General features: G+C 50.2%; 1 protein-coding gene and 2 long non-coding RNA genes across 3 annotated transcripts; 2 read left to right on the forward strand and 1 right to left on the reverse strand.

Moving 5' to 3' along the window:
- The first annotated feature begins 5,158 nt into the window (after window positions 1-5,158).
- On the forward strand, window positions 5,159-7,372 carry LOC122208102 (metallothionein-4). The gene is made up of 3 exons (XM_042918757.1): window positions 5,159-5,189; window positions 6,593-6,658; window positions 7,213-7,372. Exons 1-3 carry the CDS (start codon window positions 5,159-5,161, stop codon window positions 7,302-7,304), a joined length of 189 nt encoding a protein of 62 aa, XP_042774691.1. The 3' UTR covers window positions 7,305-7,372.
- On the reverse strand, window positions 6,529-17,352 carry LOC122208104. The gene is made up of 3 exons (XR_006197109.1): window positions 17,239-17,352; window positions 7,189-7,343; window positions 6,529-6,605 (listed from the first exon to the last, which is right to left on the reverse strand). It is a non-coding gene; the product is annotated as an uncharacterized LOC122208104 (long non-coding RNA).
- A 3,810-nt stretch (window positions 17,353-21,162) lies between these two features.
- Window positions 21,163-22,381, forward strand: LOC122208340. The gene is made up of 4 exons (XR_006197210.1): window positions 21,163-21,187; window positions 21,434-21,499; window positions 21,718-21,782; window positions 22,316-22,381. It is a non-coding gene; the product is annotated as an uncharacterized LOC122208340 (long non-coding RNA).
- The last annotated feature ends 343 nt before the right edge of the window (window positions 22,382-22,724 follow it).

The following is a 22,724-nucleotide window of genomic DNA, read 5'->3' on the forward strand; positions in this document are numbered from 1 at the left end:
CTTTTTAATAATAAAGTTAATTAGTAAATAGTTTATAAGGTGACAAGGCTCCAAACTGCTGACGAGTTCAGTCAGGAATGCCTCAAACCTAAAACATAGGTACTGGTAACTAAGTGAGGAGTCAAGTTCAAGTCCTCCCCTGCCATCAACCTAAGTTCAGTGACTGGGGGTTGACCCTGTTTCCCCATCCGAACAACAAGAGGCTGACCCACAATTTCTGAGGGTTCTTGCAGGGCTGGCCATCCAGGATTCAAGCTGGTGCCTCATAGGGTCCCTGCCAGCCCAGATGGTATCCACCAACCTCTCATGCCTAGTCTTCCAGATAAGGCCAGAAATACTCCATAAGAGGGCTCTGTAGATGGAAGTTTAGCTCTGCCTCCAAACAGATGAGAACTACATCGAGGGGAGTCAGAAAGAAAGGGCTCCACCGTCCCCAGGCCCTGGGACCCAAAAGGAATTAGGCTGAGTTTAAAAGCAGGGAACTAAAAGGGCACCTGGGTGGCTCAGTCAGTTAAGCGGCCGACTTTGGTTCAGGTCATGATCTTACAGTCTGTGAGTTTGAGCCCCGTGATGGGCTCTGTGCTCCAGCTTGGAGCCTGGAGCCTGGAGCCTGCTTCGGATTCTGTGTCTCCCTCTCTCTCTGCCCCTCCTCCACTCCTACTCTGTCTCTCTCTGTCTCTCAAAAATAAATAGATGTTAAAAAAAAAAAAAGTTTTGTAAGCAAGGAACTAAAACCCAGAGACTTTTAGCCACAGTATTTGAGAAGTTTGAATGCATCCAGTTCAGGACCCCAAGACAGGCTGAAGTCTATTAAAAAAAAAAAAAAAAAAGAATAGTCTATGATCCTCAAACATACAAATAGGTGGGTGGCTAAACCAATCTGCCAAGTTGTAATAGGCCCAGGTAATGGTAATGACACTACTACAATAATAAGTGCTTAAAATGCATTCTCTCACTTAACGATCATGAGGACAGTGCCGTAGGGTTATCATTTTCATTAGCCAGGCTTTGCTAATGAGAATATTGAGGCTCAGAGCAGTCAAGCAACTTGCCCCACATCAAGCAGCAAAGAAGGGGCAGAACGTGGATTAGGAGCAAAGCAGCATGACCCCAGATCTCAAGCTGTTGACTGCTCTTGGTGAGCAACTCGTTCCTCTCAATCTCCTCAACGAGAGCCGGAGAAGACAGCCTCGGCGTAACTCTGTTAATTGAGCCATTTATTCATCGTCAGCCCATAAATATTTATTGAGTACTCACTGTGTGCCAGCGCTCAGTGTGCCTGGCCACGGGGATGCTGAGATTAATACGGACTGACTTCATTTTTGAGAAGCATGCAGTCTAGAGAGAGAGGTCAGTATATAAACCAGCATAATAGAACCGATGGCTCCAGGCTGCTCCAGGGGGTGGGGCTCATACGTCTAGAGGGTCCCTGTAGGAGAAAGGATGGTGATTCCCAAAAGCAAAACACGGGCCAGGGTGTGGAGTCATGGCGCAGGACTCTTCTCTGATATCATCAAATGGCTGAACCTCCATTCCTAAACCATGAGTCCCAGAAACTTATTTCTGGCAAAAAACACTGGGCTCAGGAACATGTGTTTAGCTTTTTCCTTCATGAGAAGGGAGAAGATAGAGAACCCTGTCATTTTGTAAGAGAGGGGTATTGGCTGCTCCTTTGGAACAACCTGTTTCATTGTTTTGAGAAAGCCACTGGACATATGCACGGAGGAGAGGCCATAGCTGGAGATGGAGATATTTAGGACTCAGGCTCGAAGGACCTACAACTGCTATGTGACGAGAGAAGAGCTGCCATCGTCAGGACTGCTTTTCTGCAGAGAAGTTCTTACATCAAGACCCCTCGTTTGAGGGGGCAGTGGGGGTGGGGTAGGGGAGTTCATTAACCAATGGGATTTAAGAGCCCCACAAAACCTCTGAACTTGTGGGAGGGAAATGTGTTTTGTGCATTTTTTTTTCCTGGGTAGAGGATCCAGAACTTTCATCAGATTTTCACAGGGCTCCTTGAATCCCGCCGGAAAGCTAAGGATCACTTCTTTGAAGATGAATTAACACATTTTTCAAATATTAATTTTCTAAGGGTGGATTTAAGCTGTGCCTAGAGCCATTGCATGTTCTTGGGGGTGGTGTGTGTATTCTTGTCTTCGTGCTCCATGCAAAGATCTGGAGCTGAGACCCAGAAGACAGGCAAAAGGGCAAAAGGGGCCTGTGGATGTGCTTCTCCAGGCACTTGGAAGAAGGACGGCGGAACAGGAACGGGACAGCCTGGGGCACAGCTCAGCATGGACTCGACTGCCCCATGCCACACATGTTGTTTCAATCTGCACAGCCCAGCACCTGGGAAATATCTTCATGCTACGGGATAGAATTTTGAGATTATCATTCAGACGGGGCCTTCAGCAAATCACAGTGTCAATCATCCGAAGAAGAAGTCATTCCTGGCTCAGACAGGAAAGAGGGAAGGGAGATGGCTTAGATGAGGGTAAAGGACAATCCCTTCCTCGCTCTGGGCTCACGGGTTGGGCTACACCTTCTAAGGCATTAGTATCTGCTGCAGGGCACACACATAAGAGGTGAGGCAGGGGAGCTGACCCTGCCAAGAGATGGACTTGGAAGGAAGACGAAGCCAGCCTCCAAACTCTGACAGCAGCCCTGCCCAGTCAGGGGTTTCCCGGGCTGAGATGTCCTCCTGACCTTCACAACTGTAAGCTCTGGTTTTACTCACCCTTGGCTCCCCAGTGCCCCGCACAGTGCCAGCCTTTAGAAGGAGGTGAATGGATGAACATGCCTGGATCCCCTAGAAGGCTGTGAACTCCTTCCAGGCAAAGGCCATTTCTGGATCACTACAATATCGCCCCTGCCTACCCTCCCCGTGTCCTGCTGATGACCACGGGGCTGAATCCCTTTCTCCTCACTAGAACTTCTCAGCTCAAACCCGTGGTTCCACGGGTCAGACCGAGGCCTCGCTGGTCCTTATGGATAAGTAACGGAGACCCCGGCAACTTACAAAAAGGAGGATCTGCCTCCACTGGTTATGGCCAGGCCCCATCTTTTTTTGCCTTTCTGACTGGTAACGGTATTTTTCAGCAGAGGTCCTCAGTACCCACAGGCAGGATCCTCATGCATTTATACGTCCACTTGTCATTCACTCACTGGTTCATTTGTCCACTTATGTGTCCACTCACTCTCTCATTTATGTCTTCAGTCCTCCGACCATTCATCTCCTTCCTGTATTCATTCATCTCCTAAACGTTGTGCAGAACGCTGAGGAAGAGAGAGGCATCAGACACAAATCTTGCCTTTGAGAGCCCTGAGATTGGGGCACGGGGCACAAGAGCCATGGACATGCTCACACAGCAGAGTACAAAGTAGTAAACGTCATGAGAAACATACAAACGCATCACTGAGGGGTCACAGAAGTAAAGACTTCTTCCAGTTGAGAAAGGGGGAGATCAGAAGCAGCTTCCTGGAGCGTGTGTCATCAGTGGCAGCTCCAGAATTTCTACGTGGAGAGGGGGTGAAGGTGGCAGCTTTTGGGGGGCAGCCTGAAGCTGCATCATCAGGGAGCACTTTACACAAGACTGAAGAGCAATCTGCTGCCTATATCAGAGAATGCGGTTATGGTGAAGATGGGGGGCTCGTTCTCCCACAGAGCCCCCCTTGCTTCTACTACTCAAGAAATGGCGTTTGAGCTCATGCTTCGGTAAATGAGGAGGATTTATTTGGACTCGAGGCAGCAGGGAGAGATGAACACCTGACAGGAGCAAAGGCCGGATGTGGAAAAGTTCGGGGCAAGTATGGGGAGCCTGGAGTCCTTAGGTTTTGGTGAGGCAGGTAGAAGGGAGGAGTGGGCAATGACCTGAGAAAGGTAAGTTGACCTTGGAATGCAAGACTAAGATGTTCGGGTTTCCTTCAGCAGATGGTGGGAACCGCTGAAGGTTTTGAGAATAACAAGAGATGAGCAAGAGAATAACAGGGCCAGTGCTATTTTGGGGGTTCTATCTCCGAAGCAGTGTGGAGAATGAAGAGAAGCAAGCAAGCCCACAGGAGGCTGGTTCCAGGCCCTTCCTAATGTTTAGGGGGGCAGAGCAAGAGCACAAATGGAGGTTCACACACCACTGGCTAAAATATCTAAAAGTTATAAATCAAATTGGCAAATAAAATACATTCCATCCCCCTACCTTACAGAGAGCTTCATAGCCACCTGAAGGACCAGCTTCAAATGTTTAATTCTCAAATCCTCGCACTGGAAGGCACCTAGAGAGCTGCCCATGGCCCCAAGGCCCACCTCCCTTCTTTTCCCATCCCTAGCCTCTTCCCTCACTCCGAGAGGCCTCACGCCCACCAGTGGGCTCCCAGCCCACACATCCAAACTCTGTTTGCACCCCCAGCAAACAGCTACCTCCAACCACCCTTCAGGCCTAGAGTGACACACACCAGCTGCCCATCTGCCCTTGGGAGCCTGGGGCAGAGGTCTGAGCAAACCCTCGGAAGCAAGCCGGCTTGGGATGAGACAAGATTCCAGAATCCAGAGTGTTATGTGTATGGTCTAGAAGAGGTTGCGTACTTCGGTTGGGCACGTGCCCCTGACCTTTGGCCTTCTCACCCAGGGAGTCTGGAGGATATGCCAAAAAAGGCCCCAGTGGGACTTTCTAAAGCCCAAGACCCTGGCTAGAAGTCCCCTTCTGCCCATGGTAAGGGCTTTTAGGACCAAGGGAGACGGAATGAGGCCCCGAGCCAGGCCCTGTGAAGAAGGGAGCAGAAATGGCAGGCTGCATAGGACTTGGAGAGCAGATGGGTACAGCTGCCAATCTGAGCACTACAAGCACCACTGGAGCCTGAGCCCGGCTCCTTGACACCTTGGCACATACGCAGATGGGTGGATGAGCCACCTGCATCCCTTCTGAGAAGCCACCTGTGTGACTGTACTGCCCTCCCTCTCCTCTGCCCTCCTTCTGCCCGCTCCCTCCAACCCCCAGCCCGCAGCGTCTGGCCGGGCCGTGTGCAGGGCGTCTGGCCCCAGGGACAGGTGGGGTGCGCCCAAGTGCACACCTACACAGCTATAAATAGGGAGCCTCCAGCGGCTGCTGGCTCAGCTTCTCTTCCCCAGCTGTGATAGCACTGGAGCCTCTGGAACACCTGGACCATGGACCCCGGCGAATGCACCTGCATGTCAGGTGAGTAAGCATGCCCACTCTGGGGTCCTGGGACCTTGCACCAGCTTCCGACAGGGCACCCACAGGGCTCTGATGAATATTTCTCTCCCTCTAATTAGGAGCCGCCAATGGGGTTTGTCTCGGACTGGTGACCTCTGGGACGGCTCCCACTCTGTGGCCTACTAGTCTGATTTGCTAGAATTGAGACCCTGGATCAGGGGGCACTTAGTGTCAGGCCCCCAGGGGCAGCCACCAGAGTTGAGGAAGTGCTGTGGCTCAGAATCTGGCAATCTGCTTTTGGTCCACTGCTGCCATTCACTCCTGACACTTAGTATTTCCAACACTCAGTTTCCTCATCCAAAAACCAGGGTCACTCACCCCCAGCTGCCCACCTCCCACTGTTGCGATGAAAGTGTTAAAATCATAAGGCATTTGCAGACGTCAGGGGAGTTATTAGAAGCATACGTGGGCTCCCGAGTCTCTGAAACTCCTTAATTTCACGTAAGCACGTAGCACAGGAGGAGAGAGGTCAGAGTTTGGAGACATCCTGGTCTTTTACCAAGAATCCTCACAAGCCTCTCTGGTCCTATACAGGACTATGTCTATACCCAAAACTTGCCAAAGAGACAGAAGCTTCCAGCACTTTGACACTCAAATGATAGGGGGGATGATTTTTTTTTTAAGTGTAAATGGTTTTTGTATGAAAACAAGCTATGGCTGCAGCTCTCTTTTGAGGTTATTTATGTCCCTGGTTCTTTCTCCTGGCCATTCAGGGTTGCCATCTTGCCTGATGCCTTGCAAAGGTGAGGAGGGTATACAAGGCTCCGACAGCCCCTGGGGGACCTGGGGCTTGGTGGACTTGGCCTAGTCTAGTGGTTCTCAACCCTGACTGTACATCAGACTGGGTTGCTTTTTAAAATATGATTCCCGGGGCCCCTGTGTGGCTCAATCAGCTAAGTGCCCAACTTTGGGTCAGGTCACGATCTCACGGTTCGTGAGCTCAAGCCCCACATCCAGGTTCTCTGCTGACAGCCCAGGGCCCGCCTCAGATCCTCTGTCCCCCTCTCTCTCTGCCCCTCCCCCTCTCAAAACTAAATAAACATTAAAAAAAATACGATTCCCTTTTCTCCACCCAGACTCACGAATCAGAATATCTCAAGGGTCGGACCCATGAATCTGCAATTTAGCAAGTGTCCCGGCTGAAGGGCTGGAGACAGCCACCCCAGTTTCCATCCATGGTCTGTGACTGGTAACCACTAAGGGGCCCTGGCCACTTGTGTGATGCTCAACAGCATCTTCTATCCTCTTGCCCAGCCCCTCCCCAAGGACAGACCACTAACCTCGCCACCGGGACGATCTGCAGCACACCTTGTGTTCTCGTTCGATCTCAGTCCTTACGCTTGTGGCTCTGTCTTCTCTTCTAGGAGGAATTTGCATCTGTGGAGACAATTGCAAATGCACAACTTGCAACTGTAAAACGTGTCGAAAAAGTGAGTTATGCTGACCGGGGGCACCGCTGGCCAGAAGCTAGGAAAGTCTGTTCCCTCCTTTCTCAACCCTCCAGCCAGCCATGGTGGTATTAAGCAGGTTCTGGAGGCCTTTGACCCATGCGGGAGTGATCTGAAATGAAAGCTGAGCAGAGACCTGGGGCAAAGCTCCTAAAGCTTGCAGCCCACCTGGGGATGGGGGCCTCCATGGGGGTGCGTAGGAAAAGGGCTGCGGGGAGGTCCTGTTGTGGCCAGTGGTGAACGGGGTGGAGCACTGGCCTGGAGTCATGAGCTCTGAGTTTTAGTCTTGATCTGCCACTGACCAATGACCTTGAACAAACCCCTTCCCCTCTCTGGGCATGTGGCATATTCTTGATGACTCCTGAGGACCCCTCTGGCTCTAACATCCCACAGCTTCCTGCCCCAGGTAGGAAGGTCTTCTGCTAATGTGGATAGAAGCCTGCGGCATGCTCTGCTTTCTCTAAGTGGTGGGAGAGGAAGTGGGAAGACGGGGGCGTGGCCCCCAAACTCACCTGTCTGTCCTGTGACCTTTTCAGGCTGCTGTCCTTGCTGCCCCCCGGGCTGTGCCAAGTGTGCCCGGGGCTGCATCTGCAAAGGGGGCTCAGACAAGTGCAGCTGCTGCCCCTGAAATGCATCCGTTGTGCTGGAGGCAAGGTCTGGGAAGCATCTGTACAGAGCATTAGTCGAGAAGTTAGAATTCTTGTACCATAGGTTATGCTTTTTATATATTTGCTCAGATGTGGTGTTGGTGACATTCATGTAAAGTGCTTGCAGCAATAAAGTTTCCGCTCATGGTTGTCTGATGGCTCAGAGCACTGTTTTACCCTAACCCAGCAGGACGGAGAAGGACTGACTCTGTTGCAGACATGGTAGGCGCCGGCCCGCATCCCTTCTGCAGATGGCAGCTAATTACCCAAACCTGCAACTCTGCCTCAGGGGGCTCTCTCCTGCTGCACGAGCTTGCTAGATGCCTGCACAGAGCAGGCCAGGAGTACTGGGAAATCATCGCCCCTGGGGACAGCCCTTAGCTAATGACAAAGAGGAGTTGGTGGAGGAATACCCACAGCACCTTTATCCTCCCAGTGGGACAAATCTGTGACAGGTTCTAGACCATGCTCCAGAAGTCCCCAGCAGCAGAGCGCTCCAGTAGCCCACGGTGGTGACCTGCTCCTTGACATACGCCATATTGCCTTCCTTCCTTCCCCGCCTCACTTCTCCATTTTCCTACCAGTGCTTCCTGGGATCCCCCACCCAACAAAACTTGTGCGACAAAACTTCCGCTTTGGAACTAACTCAATCTTAGGCAGGCTCTCCGGCACAATATTGGCCCAGAATGCCTCACTGTGTGCATAGTGATATTTAAGGAACTTTAGCACTGAATCGTCCATGAACTCCTAGGGTAGGATGTCTGTGCAGATCTAAAGAAAACCCCCAAGGCCAAGGTACTGAGGGAGTTAGCTCCCTGGTTTGGTTATTTGGGCTCACTTTGGGAGTGGGTGACAGGGTAGACATAGGCCAGGAGAAACTGATGCTGTTCCCTGAAGTTCTTGTATTTCACGGAAGTCAATGTGAAGAGAATCTGAGGTCTTTGCTATTCCCCCCCAGATTGCTGACACAGACATCAGAGCTTTCGCTGCCCTGGCCCAAGTCCAAATAAGCTTAATGATTCTAAGTGCTGCCATTATGTCATTATGCAGCACTTACAATGCATCGGCCACTGTGCTGAGCATTTTACACACACGTTCTCATTTAATCCCTTCAATAGCCCTGCAAGAGGGTGGGTTGTATGGAGGAATCCTGGATTTAAAAAAAAAAATTACTTATTTTTAAATAAATCTACATACACAAGGTACAAAATACAAAAGATACAAAGGGTATAAGTCTCCTTCCACCTTTGCCTCCCAGTCCCTCCTCCTCAAGACAGTGACTGTAACCACTTACTTGTATTCCAGGGATATTCCCTGTCTGTACAAGCACATGTGACACACTGCATCACACACACACACACACACACACACACACACACACACGGCAGTGTACTACATAGCTGGGGAAACATGGTGTTTCCCCTTATATAGTAAATTCTCTGCCAAGTCCTTTTTTCCACTTGAGAACAGTAAGTAGAAGGAAAAATAAGATTAAACCACAAAAAAAACATTGTGACAAAACAAGAATCAATGGCTGAAGCACAATGGGAGACCAAGAGGGAACTCCACATATGTCTCTTTCATGGCAGAGCTGTCCCTGAGCCTAGCACCTGCCAGAGACCGTGCAGAGCAGGGGCCATAAACAGCTATAGGAAATACTGGTAACAATGAGCCTCCCTCTCCCTAAAAATGCACACACTAAAACCCTCACTCAATTTTACATATGAGCTTAGAGAATTCACAGGCCCCCTGAGTCATCTCTGGATCCCTGAGGAGATCTTGGTTAAGAATCCAAGGCACGTGCATGGTATCTATTACTTAAAAGAATAAAGTGGTCTAATAACAGATTAAAATACCGAGCACTTACTTCTTGCCGGGCACTGGGCCCAACATCTCCCCTGCACTGTTTCCATTTAATTGTCACAACATGACCTCGTGAGGTCAATACCGTTATCAACTCCATTTTCCCCAGATGAGGAAACAAAGGCTCACGAGGTTAAGTGACTTGCCCAAGGCTATACAGCTAGTTTATAGAATGGAGATTTGAATCCAGATATACAGACTCCAAAGCCAGGCAACTGAGAGCAAGTGGAGGTAGACAAACAACTTTGTAGATGGACAGTGTTGAAGGCTGAAGTCACTGGAGGCTGGCACCGGGGAAGGGGAGGCTCAGTCCACTCTCATCCACACCAGCACCCTCAGCAGAGTGGGGCGGGGTGTGGGGGGACTCAAGCCCTGAGGGGGGTGTTCATTCATGCCGCCAAGGGCCCGAAACCAGGGCCCATTACAGGCTGGAAGCAGCCGTCAACTCCACCAGCCTATGTCACGGTGGTCATCAGAGACCATCAGGCTTTTGGGGTTTTTTTCTTGCATTTCTAATTGCCTTTTCCCTCTTGCTATTCATTGACCAATCTAATATGCATTGCCTTCTTTCCTGATATTCTGCAGTACTATCATTCTGGGATGTCTTTTCATTGTTCTCCTAGGTTAGATCTATTGTTTCTTGGATCCCCCATCATCCTCTTGGGCTCCTTTCTATTTTGCTGGAGTATATCCTCAAGCAATTTTTTACCAAAAGGATGAATTAAGAAGAGGTGTTTCCTCCCTAAACGTCAGGAAACACCTTTATTTTTCTCTCATGCCTGACTGGTAGTCTGGCTGGATATCCAATCTGAAGTTCGATATCATTTTTTTTTTAGCACTTTAGAAAGCATTGTTCCACTGTCTTCTCACATTTGGTGTTGCTGCTATGAAAACTAACATGGCCTACCCTTTATTTTTCATCGGAAGCTTTTGAGAAATTTCTCAGCCTTTTTGCAATCCTTTTATTAATCTTTTGAGAATTTGGTCAATCACATTTTAATATATAAGAACTTCTTCTCTGAACACTTATCACAATATCTTGTTTGTTTGTTCAAATGAAGTCATTTCCTGAATCTCTCTGGTGCACTAAATGCTTTTTTAATTTTTGTCATCAAGTCTCTTCTTTCTGGAACTATTTCTGCTTCTTTGAGCTACAAGCAGGCTCTGCGGGTGTCAGTGAGGCTTGCTAACTGGCAGGCTTGGTTTTAGCATGCCCAGGTGGGGACCTAGTAGGCAGGTGTGGCCCACCCCTCAGTGTCAAAACCAAAAGGGCCCTCCTCTGACCCTTTTCTGCGAGCCCTGGCCCCTCCAAGACTGGTTACTCCATTTCTTCTGAGACATCTCGCAGCCTCAGCCTGGGGGGAACTGGCGATGTTGTGAAGGAGGCCAATATGACAATCACGAGGCTCTTCTACAGTTCCGTCTTCTATCACTCCCCATCCTGGTTTCTGTGACCACTTCCTCTTCCGTTCTCTCATCCTGACTCCCCCAACCAAACCAAAACAAAATAAGACAGAACCCCCAAAGTCTCTACTTTTTCGATCTGAGCTGTGGCTTCTTCTCTTCCCATTTACCCATCAGTGTGATTCGACCCATTCCAGTATTCCAGAAAAATGTTGTAACCTCTCATCCATTGATGTGCTGTCCAAGCCATCCTCCCCCACACCAATTCTCACTTCTTTTATTAAGCTTTTCCTCCTTTGTCTTTCTTGAGTTTCTTTCAGTAGATTCTCAGGAGGAAGAACAGGTAAATGCATGTGCTCAGTCTACCATCTTGAGCCAAAATTCCAGGCTAGGCTTTTTAGCGGTATTAATTTTTTATCTTTACAACAACCCTGCAGGATAGGGATTCTTATCTCCAATATACAGGTGAGAAAACTGAGACTCAAAGAAGTTAAGGATCTCTTCCCAAACTCAGCCAGGACTAGTTGAGAGAGACGCTTGAAGACCACAGAGTAAGATAAGCGGGGGGGGGGGGGGGGGGGGGGGGGGGGGGGGGGGGGGGGAGATATGCCGAAGGGAAAAGTGAGCAGACTAGTTACAGGTGGCCATGAGCAGTAAAACTTGAGCAACGTGAGGAAACACCAAGGGAACAGATTTTACATCAAGATAAAGAAGAGTTTTGTCAAGGAAGAGCTGCTGAGAGCAGGAAGGTACTGTGTCAGGAGGCTGGCACATTACACATTGTGTGCTTGTACTACCGAAGGGACAACGGAGACCCCTGAGAGACTGTGACAGAGTCTGCACCTGCTCAGGACATTCTCCAACTTCGATGGAAACCAGAGGAAGTCTCGGTGGGGAAGCAATGAAATGCAGGTCACAGGATGGGGAAGGAAGTTCCTCCCGTGGACTGCAGGGGGCGCTCGAGGTCCAGAGGCAGGTGCGGAGGAGTGCGCCCTGAGCCCTGGGCACTGTGCAAGAGTTGAAGTCCTAATTCCCGCCTCAGTCTGGCTGGGTTTGAGGCCCAAGAGATCCCAGAAAGGGCTTAGAACCCTAGACACGGCTGCAAAGAGGATAAATGAGGCAAAACTTTCCAAGGGCCCATTAAAAGGCAATGTGTAAGCCACCCAGATTCCCAGGACAATGTACGTCTAAGAACCATGAAATCCTCATTTGTCCCAGTAACTTCATTTCTGGAAACCTGTCTAAAGAATTTGCCACAAATTCAAGGGAAAATAAAAAAGCATCATTCAGGGGCGCCTGGGTGGCTCAGTTGGTTAAGCCTCCAATTTCAATTCAGGTCATGATCTCACAGTTCAAGAGTTTGAGCCCTAAATCAGGCTTGCTGCTGTGAGCACAGGGTCTCTCTCTCTCTCTCTCTCTCTCTCTCTCTCTCTCTCTCTCTTTCTCTCTCTCAAAAATAAATAAATATTTTTTTAAAAAAGCATCACTCGGGGCGCCTGGGTGGCTCAGTCGGTTAAGCGCCGACTTCAGCTCGGGTCACGATCTTGCAGTCTGTGAGTTCGAGCCCCGCATCGGGCTCTGGGCTGATGGCTCAGAGCCTGGAGCCTGCTTCCGGTTCTGTGTCTCCCTCTCTCTCTCTGCCCCTCCCCGTTCATGCTCTGTCTCTCTCTGTCTCAAAAATAAATAAAAACGTTAAAAAAAAATTTTTTTTAAATAAAAAAGCATCACTCACACAAGAAGGTTCATTGTGGTACTATCCACAATTGTGAAAAACTGGAAATGGCCTCAAGTGTACGAAATCATTCAAGTAAGCAACGGCCCTCACACATAGCAACAGGATATGATACAGCCAATAAAAGTGCAAAAACACAGGAAATAATTATGGTAAAATCTTAAGTAAATATTAGGCTCCAAATGAGTTACACAGTAATTTTTTTTCTTTCAAAAAGAAGCCACACAGGGGCACCTGGGTGGCTAAGTCAGTTTAGGCATTCAATTCTCTTTTTTAAAATTTTTTTTTATGTTTATTCATTTTTGACAGACAGAGACAGAGCACAAGCAGGGGTGGGGCAGAGAGAAAGGGGGCCACAGAATTGGAAGCAGGCTCCAGGCTCTGAGCTGTCAGCACACAGCCCAACGTGGGGCTTGAACTCACGAACTGTGAGATCATGACCTGAGCCGAAGTCGGATGCTCAACCGACTGAGCCACCCAGGAGCCCCAAGGCATTCAATTCTTGATTTTGGCTTAGGTCATGATCTCACAGTTGGTGGAATCCAGCCCCACATCCGGCTCTGGGCTGGCAGCAATGGAGCCTGCTTGGGATTCTCTCTCTGCCTCCCTTTTTCTTTGCACCACTCCCCCACCCCCTCACTGGCTCGTGCTCTCTCTCTCTCTCAAAAGAAATCAACATTAAAAAAAATAATAAATAATAAATAAAATAAAAAAGAAGCCACACAATATACGAAATATGGAAATGAAATATGCTACAATGTTAGCAGTGGTTGTGTTCAAATACAGATAAAAGATAATTTTTCCTTTTCCTTCTTTCTATTTCTCTGAATTTTTCTAAATTTACTGAAGTAGCATTTTTTTTAAATAAACAAATACTGTTTGAAAAGGGGAAAAAAATGTATCCTTTGAGCCAGCAATTCTAGTTTAAGGAATGTTGTATACTCAGGAAAAAAGTCATGAATCTACACACACAAAAGCTACCAAGATGTTTATCACATCACGGGTTATGATAGTGAAGATCTGGAAATGAGAAAAGTGTGTCAAAGGAGGGGACCGCTTAAGGAAATTGTGGAATAAACCTACTAAAATAAAATGGTAGAAATGAAACTAATTTCATGGACAGATGTTCGTAATCTACCGAGAAGCAAGGAAAAAAAGTAATTTATAAATCAGTGTATATTGCAGGCTTCTATTTTTATATTTGAAAGGACCGTATATGTATTTTTTTTTTATTTTTTCAAAATATCTACACTAAACAAAGAAGGAAGAAGCGGGAGGGGGGAGCCAGACCCAGATGTTTTTTAATCTGAGGTACAGATGGCCTGAATTGTACGATTTATTTTTAGAAGCAAGGAAAAGGCAGAGTACTTGAAACAGTGGTGGAAAATTTGGGCCATGTGACTCCAGTTCAATATGCATTCACTAAATGGAGGCTTCCCTCCCTCTCCACGTCCAGCCTCACCCTCAGCCTCCCCGTGGCAAGTGCTCTCACTTACTTTCTCGTATTTCAGTCCCCAGATACCTTAGTCAAGGAGGCAGGGCTAGGCATGGCTCTCCACATTTGACAGAGGACGAATCAGAGGTCCAAAGACGCCAGCTGGTGATGAGGCCGGGGTTGGAAAGCGGGTGTTCTGATTCCCCTGGCTCCCTTCCCTGTATGTCTGAGTTCCTACAAATCACCCTGGAGTTGTTATAGGATAAACAGCAGGGTGTCTCTACCTCAGCACTAGCGACATGTGAGATTGTTTGGGGAGCCTGTCCGTGCGTTGCAGGAGGCTTAGGAGCATCCCTGGCCTCTACCCCATTAGACCCCAGTAGCATCACAACCCACCCCACCGCCACCACCACCGACACGTTGTGACAACTAAAATGTTTTCAGACATTGCCAAATGTCTCCTGGGGGCAAAACTGCCCAACAGGAGAGAAATACTGAAGGAAGGTGAGATGTGGCACAGAACTTGAACGCTGGATCAAGCTGCTCTGGGGCTGTTTCTGGAAAAAGGCGATGCTGCCTGTCCCCAGACGTGGCAGCAGGTGGTGGTGGAGGGGGTCTAATAAGGAAGGGAGAGAGAGAGGAGGGGAGATTGGTTTATGCAGAAAGGCAGGGGCCCCAACTTGCTATGCTCTCTCCTGACAGCACTTAGCTTACTAAGTGTAGATTTCTTATTAAATGCTTCCTTGCCCAGACAGTGGGTTCTCAGAAAAGACGGGTGTTGTCATTGTCCTGCTCTCCTTTGTACCTGCCATTCCTAGCACAATGTCTGGATTAAGGCAGTGCTCAATAAATGTTTGTGACATGGAAGGAGAGAATTCACCATCGCAAAACTCATTTCACAAAGCAGGATGGTGGGGGCCACAGAGCAACTTCATTAGTACATATAGAATCTAACCTGACTCTTCATGACCTGGCCTTCAAGGGGTCTCATAAAAAGGGGTGACCCCAAGGTCAGTTCTCACGCTGATTCATTCACTCAGCCTTCAGAGACATTTCAGGTGTGCAGGGAGCTTGCTAAGCACAGAAGGGAGGAGAGGAATGAAACTCCTCTGTCAGCCTCTGCCTTTAGGGACCTCTGAGTCTGTCAGGGAGACTGTAGGACTACCCACTCTCCTCTCCTACAGGGGAGAAAATATCTAGGCAAAACCCCATAGAAGTTCCCAGAAGGGTGGTTATGTCTGGCTGCAGGCAGGACTGAAGACTTCCCGAAGGAGGCAGCATTGAAGCAGGGCCTCGAAGGATATGTAGGATTTTAAGCAGGAAAAAATTGTGGGCAGGACATTTCAAGAAGGGGTAACAGTATGCACAGAAGCATGAAAGCAGGAAAGCTTAGGGGGATATTTTGGGAATAGCGTGGATTACATTTAGTTGCCAGTGTAGGTGAGGGCCAGACTCTGCATGGAAAAGTAGGCCAAGGGGAACTGGAGTCCATCATTTACTAGTTCCAGCTCCCAGAAGATTGCTGAACACAGAAGTGTTCATTGAGCACTGTTTGTTGAGCGCCTATGACATGTTAAGCAATCTGCATGAAGAATCTCACTGAACGTTCATTATAACCCAAGCGGTAAGGAGCATGATTAACCCCAATGAATCGCTGAGGGAAACAGGAGATTCAGAATCAGGTCTGTCTGACACCAAAGCCAGTCACTCTGAAGGACTTCAGTCTTCACTCACTGCATGTAGGAAGAAGATTCTGGCAGTAATGTCAGGGTGGTGTGGGTTTTGTGAGCAGTGCAGGACCCCTGTCGCCCTGCTGTGGTTGCCCAGCAGACCCCCAGAGTGTCTCCTGCAGTTTGGGAGGGCTTTCTCCTGCCCCAGCTATAACGGACCCTTCCCTCGTCATAACCCATCTTCCTCCCCGAGCCACAGAGCTTCTGCCCCCAACACGCACAAGAACTTCCACAATCGGTGGCCCTTGAACTCCAACCCACCAATGCCCAGCTCAGCTCAGCTTGAGCCCTGACTCCCTCAGGGTTTAATGCCTCCTTCCCTAGGGCCCTCACTGGGAGGGGACGGCAGACCACCTCTGTTCCTATTCTACTGAGGAGCCCCTTGGGGAAAACTCTTAGAGGTAGGAGTAAACCCCAGGAATCAGGGTATTGGCACAGTTGCTGGGGTCAACCTGGCCACCTTCTGAAACCTGGAAGCTTGGAGGCTGCCTTTCCCTGCCTCCGCCTCCCAACCCACCCGTGTGATCAGAGAGAACAGAATCTCCTCGTGGCCTTTAGAACCCACACAAAAGCAGCCAATGCCTGGCTAGGAAGGGCGCAGGAGGGCAGGGGAGACAGAACCAGCAGCCAAGTTGGACGTGAGCACTCAGGGGACCAGCCTGGTATAGGGCAACATTTCCCTGACTTCTGTCCTTCGAGAGCCACCTACACGATTTTGGGCATAACCACCTATCACCTGGTCTATTATTACACTTAAATTTATGTTAAAAGGACATCTTGTGTCACTACTAAGGAGGAGAGACTGAATCACTTGCCATAAACAGAAGGTAACCATGGAGACAGAGGGTTATTACATTTCTAGGTAAGTTGTTCTATGGCCTGCTGAGGCTCCTTCCCCCACCCCTCCCCTGACTCCTTACCCTCTCTGTGACCAGGGCCCCTTCTGTTTCAGCTGCCCCTGTGGATAAAGCTGCTCGCTTAACATTCCTTCTACTAATAAAGCCAGATCTCCCCAAGAAACGACTTTATTTGCAGATAAGCGTATTTGCAAACTCTCTCGGTATACCACCGTCTTCCCAGGCTCCCGAACTCCTGGTCAATTGTTCAGTCCCAGGATAGTCAATTAGGAGACCCTTTGAGGGCAATGCAAGAGTCTAATGCTTGCCAGGATCCATTTCAGCCAGGGGTGGGAGTGGCTGGACTCCTCGCCTTTTTCTGAGATCAAATGGGGATTTTCTGCCCATTAGTGGATCACCCTGCCTGATCTCCACCCCTCAGCCTACCTGTTCTCGCCTCCTGGCCCCAATCTAATTGGAAAGAAAACCGTCTTCGTGCACTCCCTTCTCCCAGGAAGCCCTGGGGTTGGGTGTGGGGGCCCAACAGGAGGACGAATGGCTGTGATTTAGCTGGTTCTGGCTGACACCTGGAATCCTGTGTCTGATGGAGGCAGCAGCAACTCAGGGAGCACAGAGCTGAGGCGGACAATGGAGCTGGGTGTCCTGAAGGAGACATAGGGATCCCAGGCTCCCTGCAGCATCCTCACCCGACCTCCCCAGGCTCACACTCACTCTTAAATGGGAAGAGCCAGCAAGGTTAGGGCCCTGCCAGAAAGTCTTCCAAGTGTCATCCAATTTAAGCCTCAGACAAACCTATGAGGTAGGAATTACTATTATCCCCATTTAGGAATCATAAATGGGAGCCCTTGAGCAACCCAAGGCACAGAAATATTAAGTAACATGTTAATAACTTACCACATTGCTAGTAGATGGCAGGGGCAGACTGTGAACCCAGCCAGCTTGACTTGAGAGCCATTCATTCATTTATTCATTCAGTAAATGTGTCTTGAATGTCTCCCATATACAGGACACTGTTCTAGGCACTTCGGACCTGTCAGTGAACAAAAGCAATGATCCCTTATAGGCTTGTGTTGCTTACATTCTAGCAGAGGTGACCGACTGTGCATAAACTTCACAAGCAAGTCAATTATTTTTGTTTGTCAGACGGTGTGAAATGCTGTGAAAAAAGAAAAGATAGAGCAAGGTATGGGGGATCAGGAGTCCTGGCGGTTTGGGGTATGTGTTGCAATTTTAAGTAGGGTGATCACGGTGGGCTTCCTGGAGACAGTAAGATTTGAGCAAAGACTTAGAAGCAAAGAAAGAAAAGAGGGAGCCCTGTGGATACCCCGGGGGGAGGCGCAGCACGGGCAGGAGCACAGACAAATCATTTTGGGCTGTGAGAATTAATGAGAGGACAGAGGGGAATAAAGGTGGGCATGAGGGGGACTCGCTGGAGGGACACACGTATCCAAAATGTTCTTTGGAGCTCAGAGAAGCTGAGAACTGAGGGATGAGGGCCAGCCATGTGAAGAATCGGGGCTAGGTAATGTGTTTCAGAAGGATGTTGTGGTTTTCAGACCCTTCCATATCTTGGCAACCCTTGATGTGCTGGGTACACGAGTCAGTACATACGTGCATATACACATACACGTGTACAGATACAGAACACAACCACATATACGTGGATCTGCCTTTTTTAAAAATCTTTTTAAGTTGGTCTATTTTGAGAGAGCGGGCAAGCAGGGGAGGGCCACAGAGAGAGGGAGAGAGAGAATCCCAAGATGACAGTGAGGAGCCCGCCATGAGATCATGACCTGAGCCGAAACCAAGAGTCAGAGGCTTAACCAACTGAGCCACCCAGGCGCCTGGTGGATCTTGATATGATATATATATTATGTATATAATAAGCACTTATGTTCACATATTTATTATAAGAATTGGCTCACACAATTATGGAAGCTGAGAAGTCCCACAATCTGTCCTCTGAAAACTGGAAAACCAGGAAAGTTGTGGTATAATTCGGCCTCAGTCTGGAAGCCTGAGACCCAGGAACACCAATGTCTGAGGGCGGGAGAAGATGGATGTCTCCGCTCAGGCAAAGAGCAAATTTGCCCTCTCGTCCTATTGGTGCCCGGAACAGATCCAATGATGCCCACCCACTCTGGTGAGGGCGATCTTCTTTATTCAGTCTACCAATTCAAATGCTAATCTCTTCGGGAAACATTCTCACAGACACACTCAGAAATAATGTTTTACAGCTCTCCGGGCATCCCTTAGCCCGGCCGAGTTCACACACAAAATCACCATCCCAGGGAGGTGGGGGGGGGGGGGGGTAGACTGCTCTCCCACATCTGAAACCTCAATCCCAAGGACATCTGAGAGGCCTGAGGGGAAAGGGCGGGGGCAGCTCTGGCTGAATGTGTTGGCATGGATAATTCGCTGGCACTGAAAGTCCTAGATATTGAAGCCTTGAGGACTATAGGCAATTCCAGCCGCAGGGGCCAGAGTACCCTTAGGCAACATGAAAACAAACAAGCAGGAAATAAACCGTAATGCTAGGGTTGGTGAGGCTCAGTGACCTCATGAAATTGCATGAAGCCCATGTTGAGAACCAACCTGGACTTCATATAATACCTTGAGGTTTCACATGATAGCGTCTCCTGGGACTCTTGGTTCTCCTCTTCTGGTTTTCTCCTGTTCCACCGTTACTGAAGCTTCCACTCACAGACCAACACATGAGAGACCTGCAAAGCCAGGGAAACCAGCTAGCTCAACTCCTCAGATGAGGCCATGTGGAGGCCTCTGGGGCAGCTCATATCTTGGTGGGGGGTGGGTTTCCAACCGACATTTGAAAATGCTTGTCCAGCTCTGATTTAGAACAGAGGCTCACTCTGCTCGGGGCGACATTTGGAGCAGTGCTCAGTCTCTGAGTCTCAGTCTCCCCCACTCAGCAAAACCAGTCTGAAGGCTCACCAGACTTGCCTTCCTTGGGGGGCAGCCAAGGGATCACCTCTAAAGGGGGAGGGATGCAGGTGCTAAGGGGGTGTCTCCTTAAAAGAAGTAGAGGGGCTCAGTAGGTTGGGCATCCAGCTTCGGCTCAGGTCATGATCTCAAGGTTCGTGGGTTCGAGCCCCACGTTGGGCTCTGTGCTGACAGCTCGGAGCCTGGAGTCTGCTTTGGATTCTCTCTCTCTCTCTCTCTCTCTCTCTCTCTCTTTCTGCTCCTCCCCCATTCATGCTCTGTCTTTCAAAAATAAATAAACATTAAAAAAAATTTTTTTAAAGAAGTGGAAGCTAGGGTGGGAGAAGTGATAAGAGCTCTTTGGAGGGCTTGCAGAGGAACCTCCACTCTTGGGCAGGCCACAGGTGCTCCCCTCCAGCCTCCACCTTTCAAACACTTAACTGCAGTGATCCTGAGATAACTTTTGTTCCTTCCTCCTTCCTTCCTTCTTCTCTTTTCTTTTTTTTTCTTTCTTTCCTTCCTTCCTTTCTATTATTCTCTCTTTTTTAAACTCCGTCTCTAGATAAGCCTTGTCCCTATGAAACCTGATGCAACTTTGCAAAAGGTGTTTGCACCACAAGCAGGTAGAGTGAGGCCTCTCCATGGGGGTCACCATGTGACTGACTGTCTGAAATGCCACCATGAGCATCGTTTCTTCTCCTTCTATAGCCTTTGACCAGTTGTCTAGTGCTTTCCTTTGCTCCTCTGTGTACTGGGGATTGAGTGTCTTCATTTGCTGAGCAAGGACGGTGAGGCTCACAGGAAGGATGTGAACTGTTCTGGGTCTGGCTTGTGGTGGCTGCGGGCCACATCACTACAATCTCTGTCTCCTGTGGTTGGTCACACTGTCTCCTCATCTGTCTATTCTCCGTGTGTCTTATAAGAACACTTGTCATTGGATTTAGGGCCCAATCCAGGATGATCACATCTCAAGATCCTTAATTCAATGACATCTACAGAGCCCCTTTTTCCAAATAAGGTAACACTCACAGGTTCTGGGATTTGACATGGATATCTTTTGGGGACCACTTTTTCAGCCTGCCACCGGCACAAGGGACTCCACGGAAGGAAGAGATAAAAGGAAAGCTGCTTCCCTGTGAAGCTGGGATGCAGCCACATAGTGCCACCCCCTCTTCCCCCCACCCCTCCCATCAGTCACCCCAGCGCTGTCCTTTAGGCTTCCCAGAGCCAGCCCCTCCCAAAACCAATTTGCAAGGCCCTTCCACTGGTGTTAGGATTATGTTCCTATTTGATAAGAGATGAGGGAATGGGGTCCCAGCGCAGCAGGGTGCTCAGCACCCCATTTTGACTAACCTGGCGCCCCAGAATCCTAGAATAAGAAGAGAGGCAGGGAAGGGCCGGGAAACATGCCATGCCGCCGTTTGAGGAGAGAAGTGCGCACTCTCTGTCCTGGCCGGCTGCAGCGGCGGACCCGTCCCCAGCGGTGCACACGGCGGCACGCACACGGACGAACGGGAAGTGTTTCCCACCCCCCCCCCCCCCCCCCCCCCCGTGCACGCGGCGGGAAGCGGCCCCGGCCGGGAGTTCAGGAGCGCCGCGCGCACCCGGTAGTGCACGCACGCGGCTGCTGGGTGGGGTGGGGTGGGGGGAGCGCCCGGCCGGGCACAGGGCGGGGGAGGGGGGACGGCTGCCGCAATGCGCGCCTCCGCCTAAGCCTGTGTGCCCAGATGGAGAGAGGGGGCGCCGTGTGCGAGCCGGCTGTGCATGCGCGCCCCCGCCTGGGGCTATAAAAGCCTCGCCACCTGCTGCCACTAGTGCGTCCAGTTGCCGGGAGAAGCCAGTTCACCTCCTCCAGCGGCAGCTCCTCTGGACATGGACCCCGAGACCTGCCCTTGCCCTACTGGTGAGCCCCCGCCCCCATCCTGCGCACAGCGCGCCCCTGACTTGCAAGGAAACGGATGCCCGACGCCTGGGCTGAAGGACCTTGGGGGGACGGGACCCTCCATGTTTGCCATTTTTAACGTCGTTGAAGAGTAGACATGGCTATATCCCACAGGGCACTGAGATTTGGCACCCCACCTCCTCCTTTATGCCTGGCCGCACCCCACTTTTAGCACCTTAACCCTTCCTGCGGTGTCCGCCCTTCTAGGCGGTTCCTGTACCTGCAACGGCTCCTGCAAGTGTGAGGGATGCAAATGCACCTCCTGCAAGAAGAGTGAGTATGGGGACCCCTCCCCCCGCCCCTGCCCCCTGCTCCCTGAAGTCAGCATCTCCCTAGGCAAGATGGAGAGACCCCTAGATCCCCTGTGACATTGCTTTTGACTCTTACTGGGACAGAACCACCTGGGGAGGCCTTAACATACGGTTGCTCGGGCCCTGCCCCCAGTGACTGGTTCAGCATGCCTGTGGCAAGATGTTTTTCTATATTCCCAGATTCTGATGGACAGCTATGATGGAGACCTTCTACCCTGGTCCAAACCCTCACCTCAAAACCTCAAGTACCTGGAGAAGGGAGTGGTGAAGCTGGGGGCTAGCTCTGGAGTTTGGGTCCCTTGGCCCCTCTCAGGCCTTCGAGGATCTCCTCAGTTTGACCTCCCCAAGTCTCCCTGGAAGCAGTGTAATATGCTTGGGGAGGAGGAGGTGGGAGTGTGTAAGACTAGCCATAGAACCTTCCACCGTCTCCTGGAGCCCCTACCGTCTCTGTTCCTCCAAGTTCATCCTTCAAGTCCCTTTTCAAGGCCATTGTTTACCCTGAGATGTTTTCCCCTAAAGGTCCAGCACTAACCCCCACCCCATCCTTGGGACTCCCCTGCACCCACACAAGGGGCTGTGGGCTATCTACTGGGTACTCCTCCCCAGTGGTAGCCCAGCATGCAACTGACATGCCATAGGTGCTGAGTCAAACTGCAGTGTGAGACTAGGAAGGGGGCAGCGCCTAGGCCCCTAGCACCCCTCCCTTCCCCTTTCCCTTTTAGTGGAGACAGATGCAGGGAGAGGCCATCACACTGGGCATTCCCCATTTGATCTGCAGGCTGCTGCTCCTGCTGCCCGGCGGAGTGTGAGAAATGCGCCAAGGACTGTGTGTGCAAAGGTGAAGAGGGCACCGAGGCTGAGGCCGAGAAGTGTAGCTGCTGCCAGTGAGGACCCGCACCCCGTGTGAACCAAGTGGGAGAGCTGGGTGGTCCAGGGCCACCTCTTCTGTGGTGAGGCTTGGCTGTGTGTCCCCTTCCTCTGCCAGCTGCTGGCAAGTGACAATAAACCCTATGAATGGCATAAGCCAAGGACTGGTCTCTTCTTAAAGGGGAAGGAGGTGTGGGGAAGGGGGAGCCTAATGGGAGGGAACTGCCCGATTGAAAATTGAAATCCTGAGACATGGACACTGTTCTCTTGGGGCTGGGATGGAGCTCTGGGGGCGGAATACATTCTCCCCCACCTTCAGG

The sequence above is a fragment of the Panthera leo genome, chromosome E2 (assembly GCF_018350215.1).
Source record: "Panthera leo isolate Ple1 chromosome E2, P.leo_Ple1_pat1.1, whole genome shotgun sequence".
Classification (NCBI taxonomy): Eukaryota; Metazoa; Chordata; class Mammalia; order Carnivora; family Felidae; genus Panthera; species Panthera leo.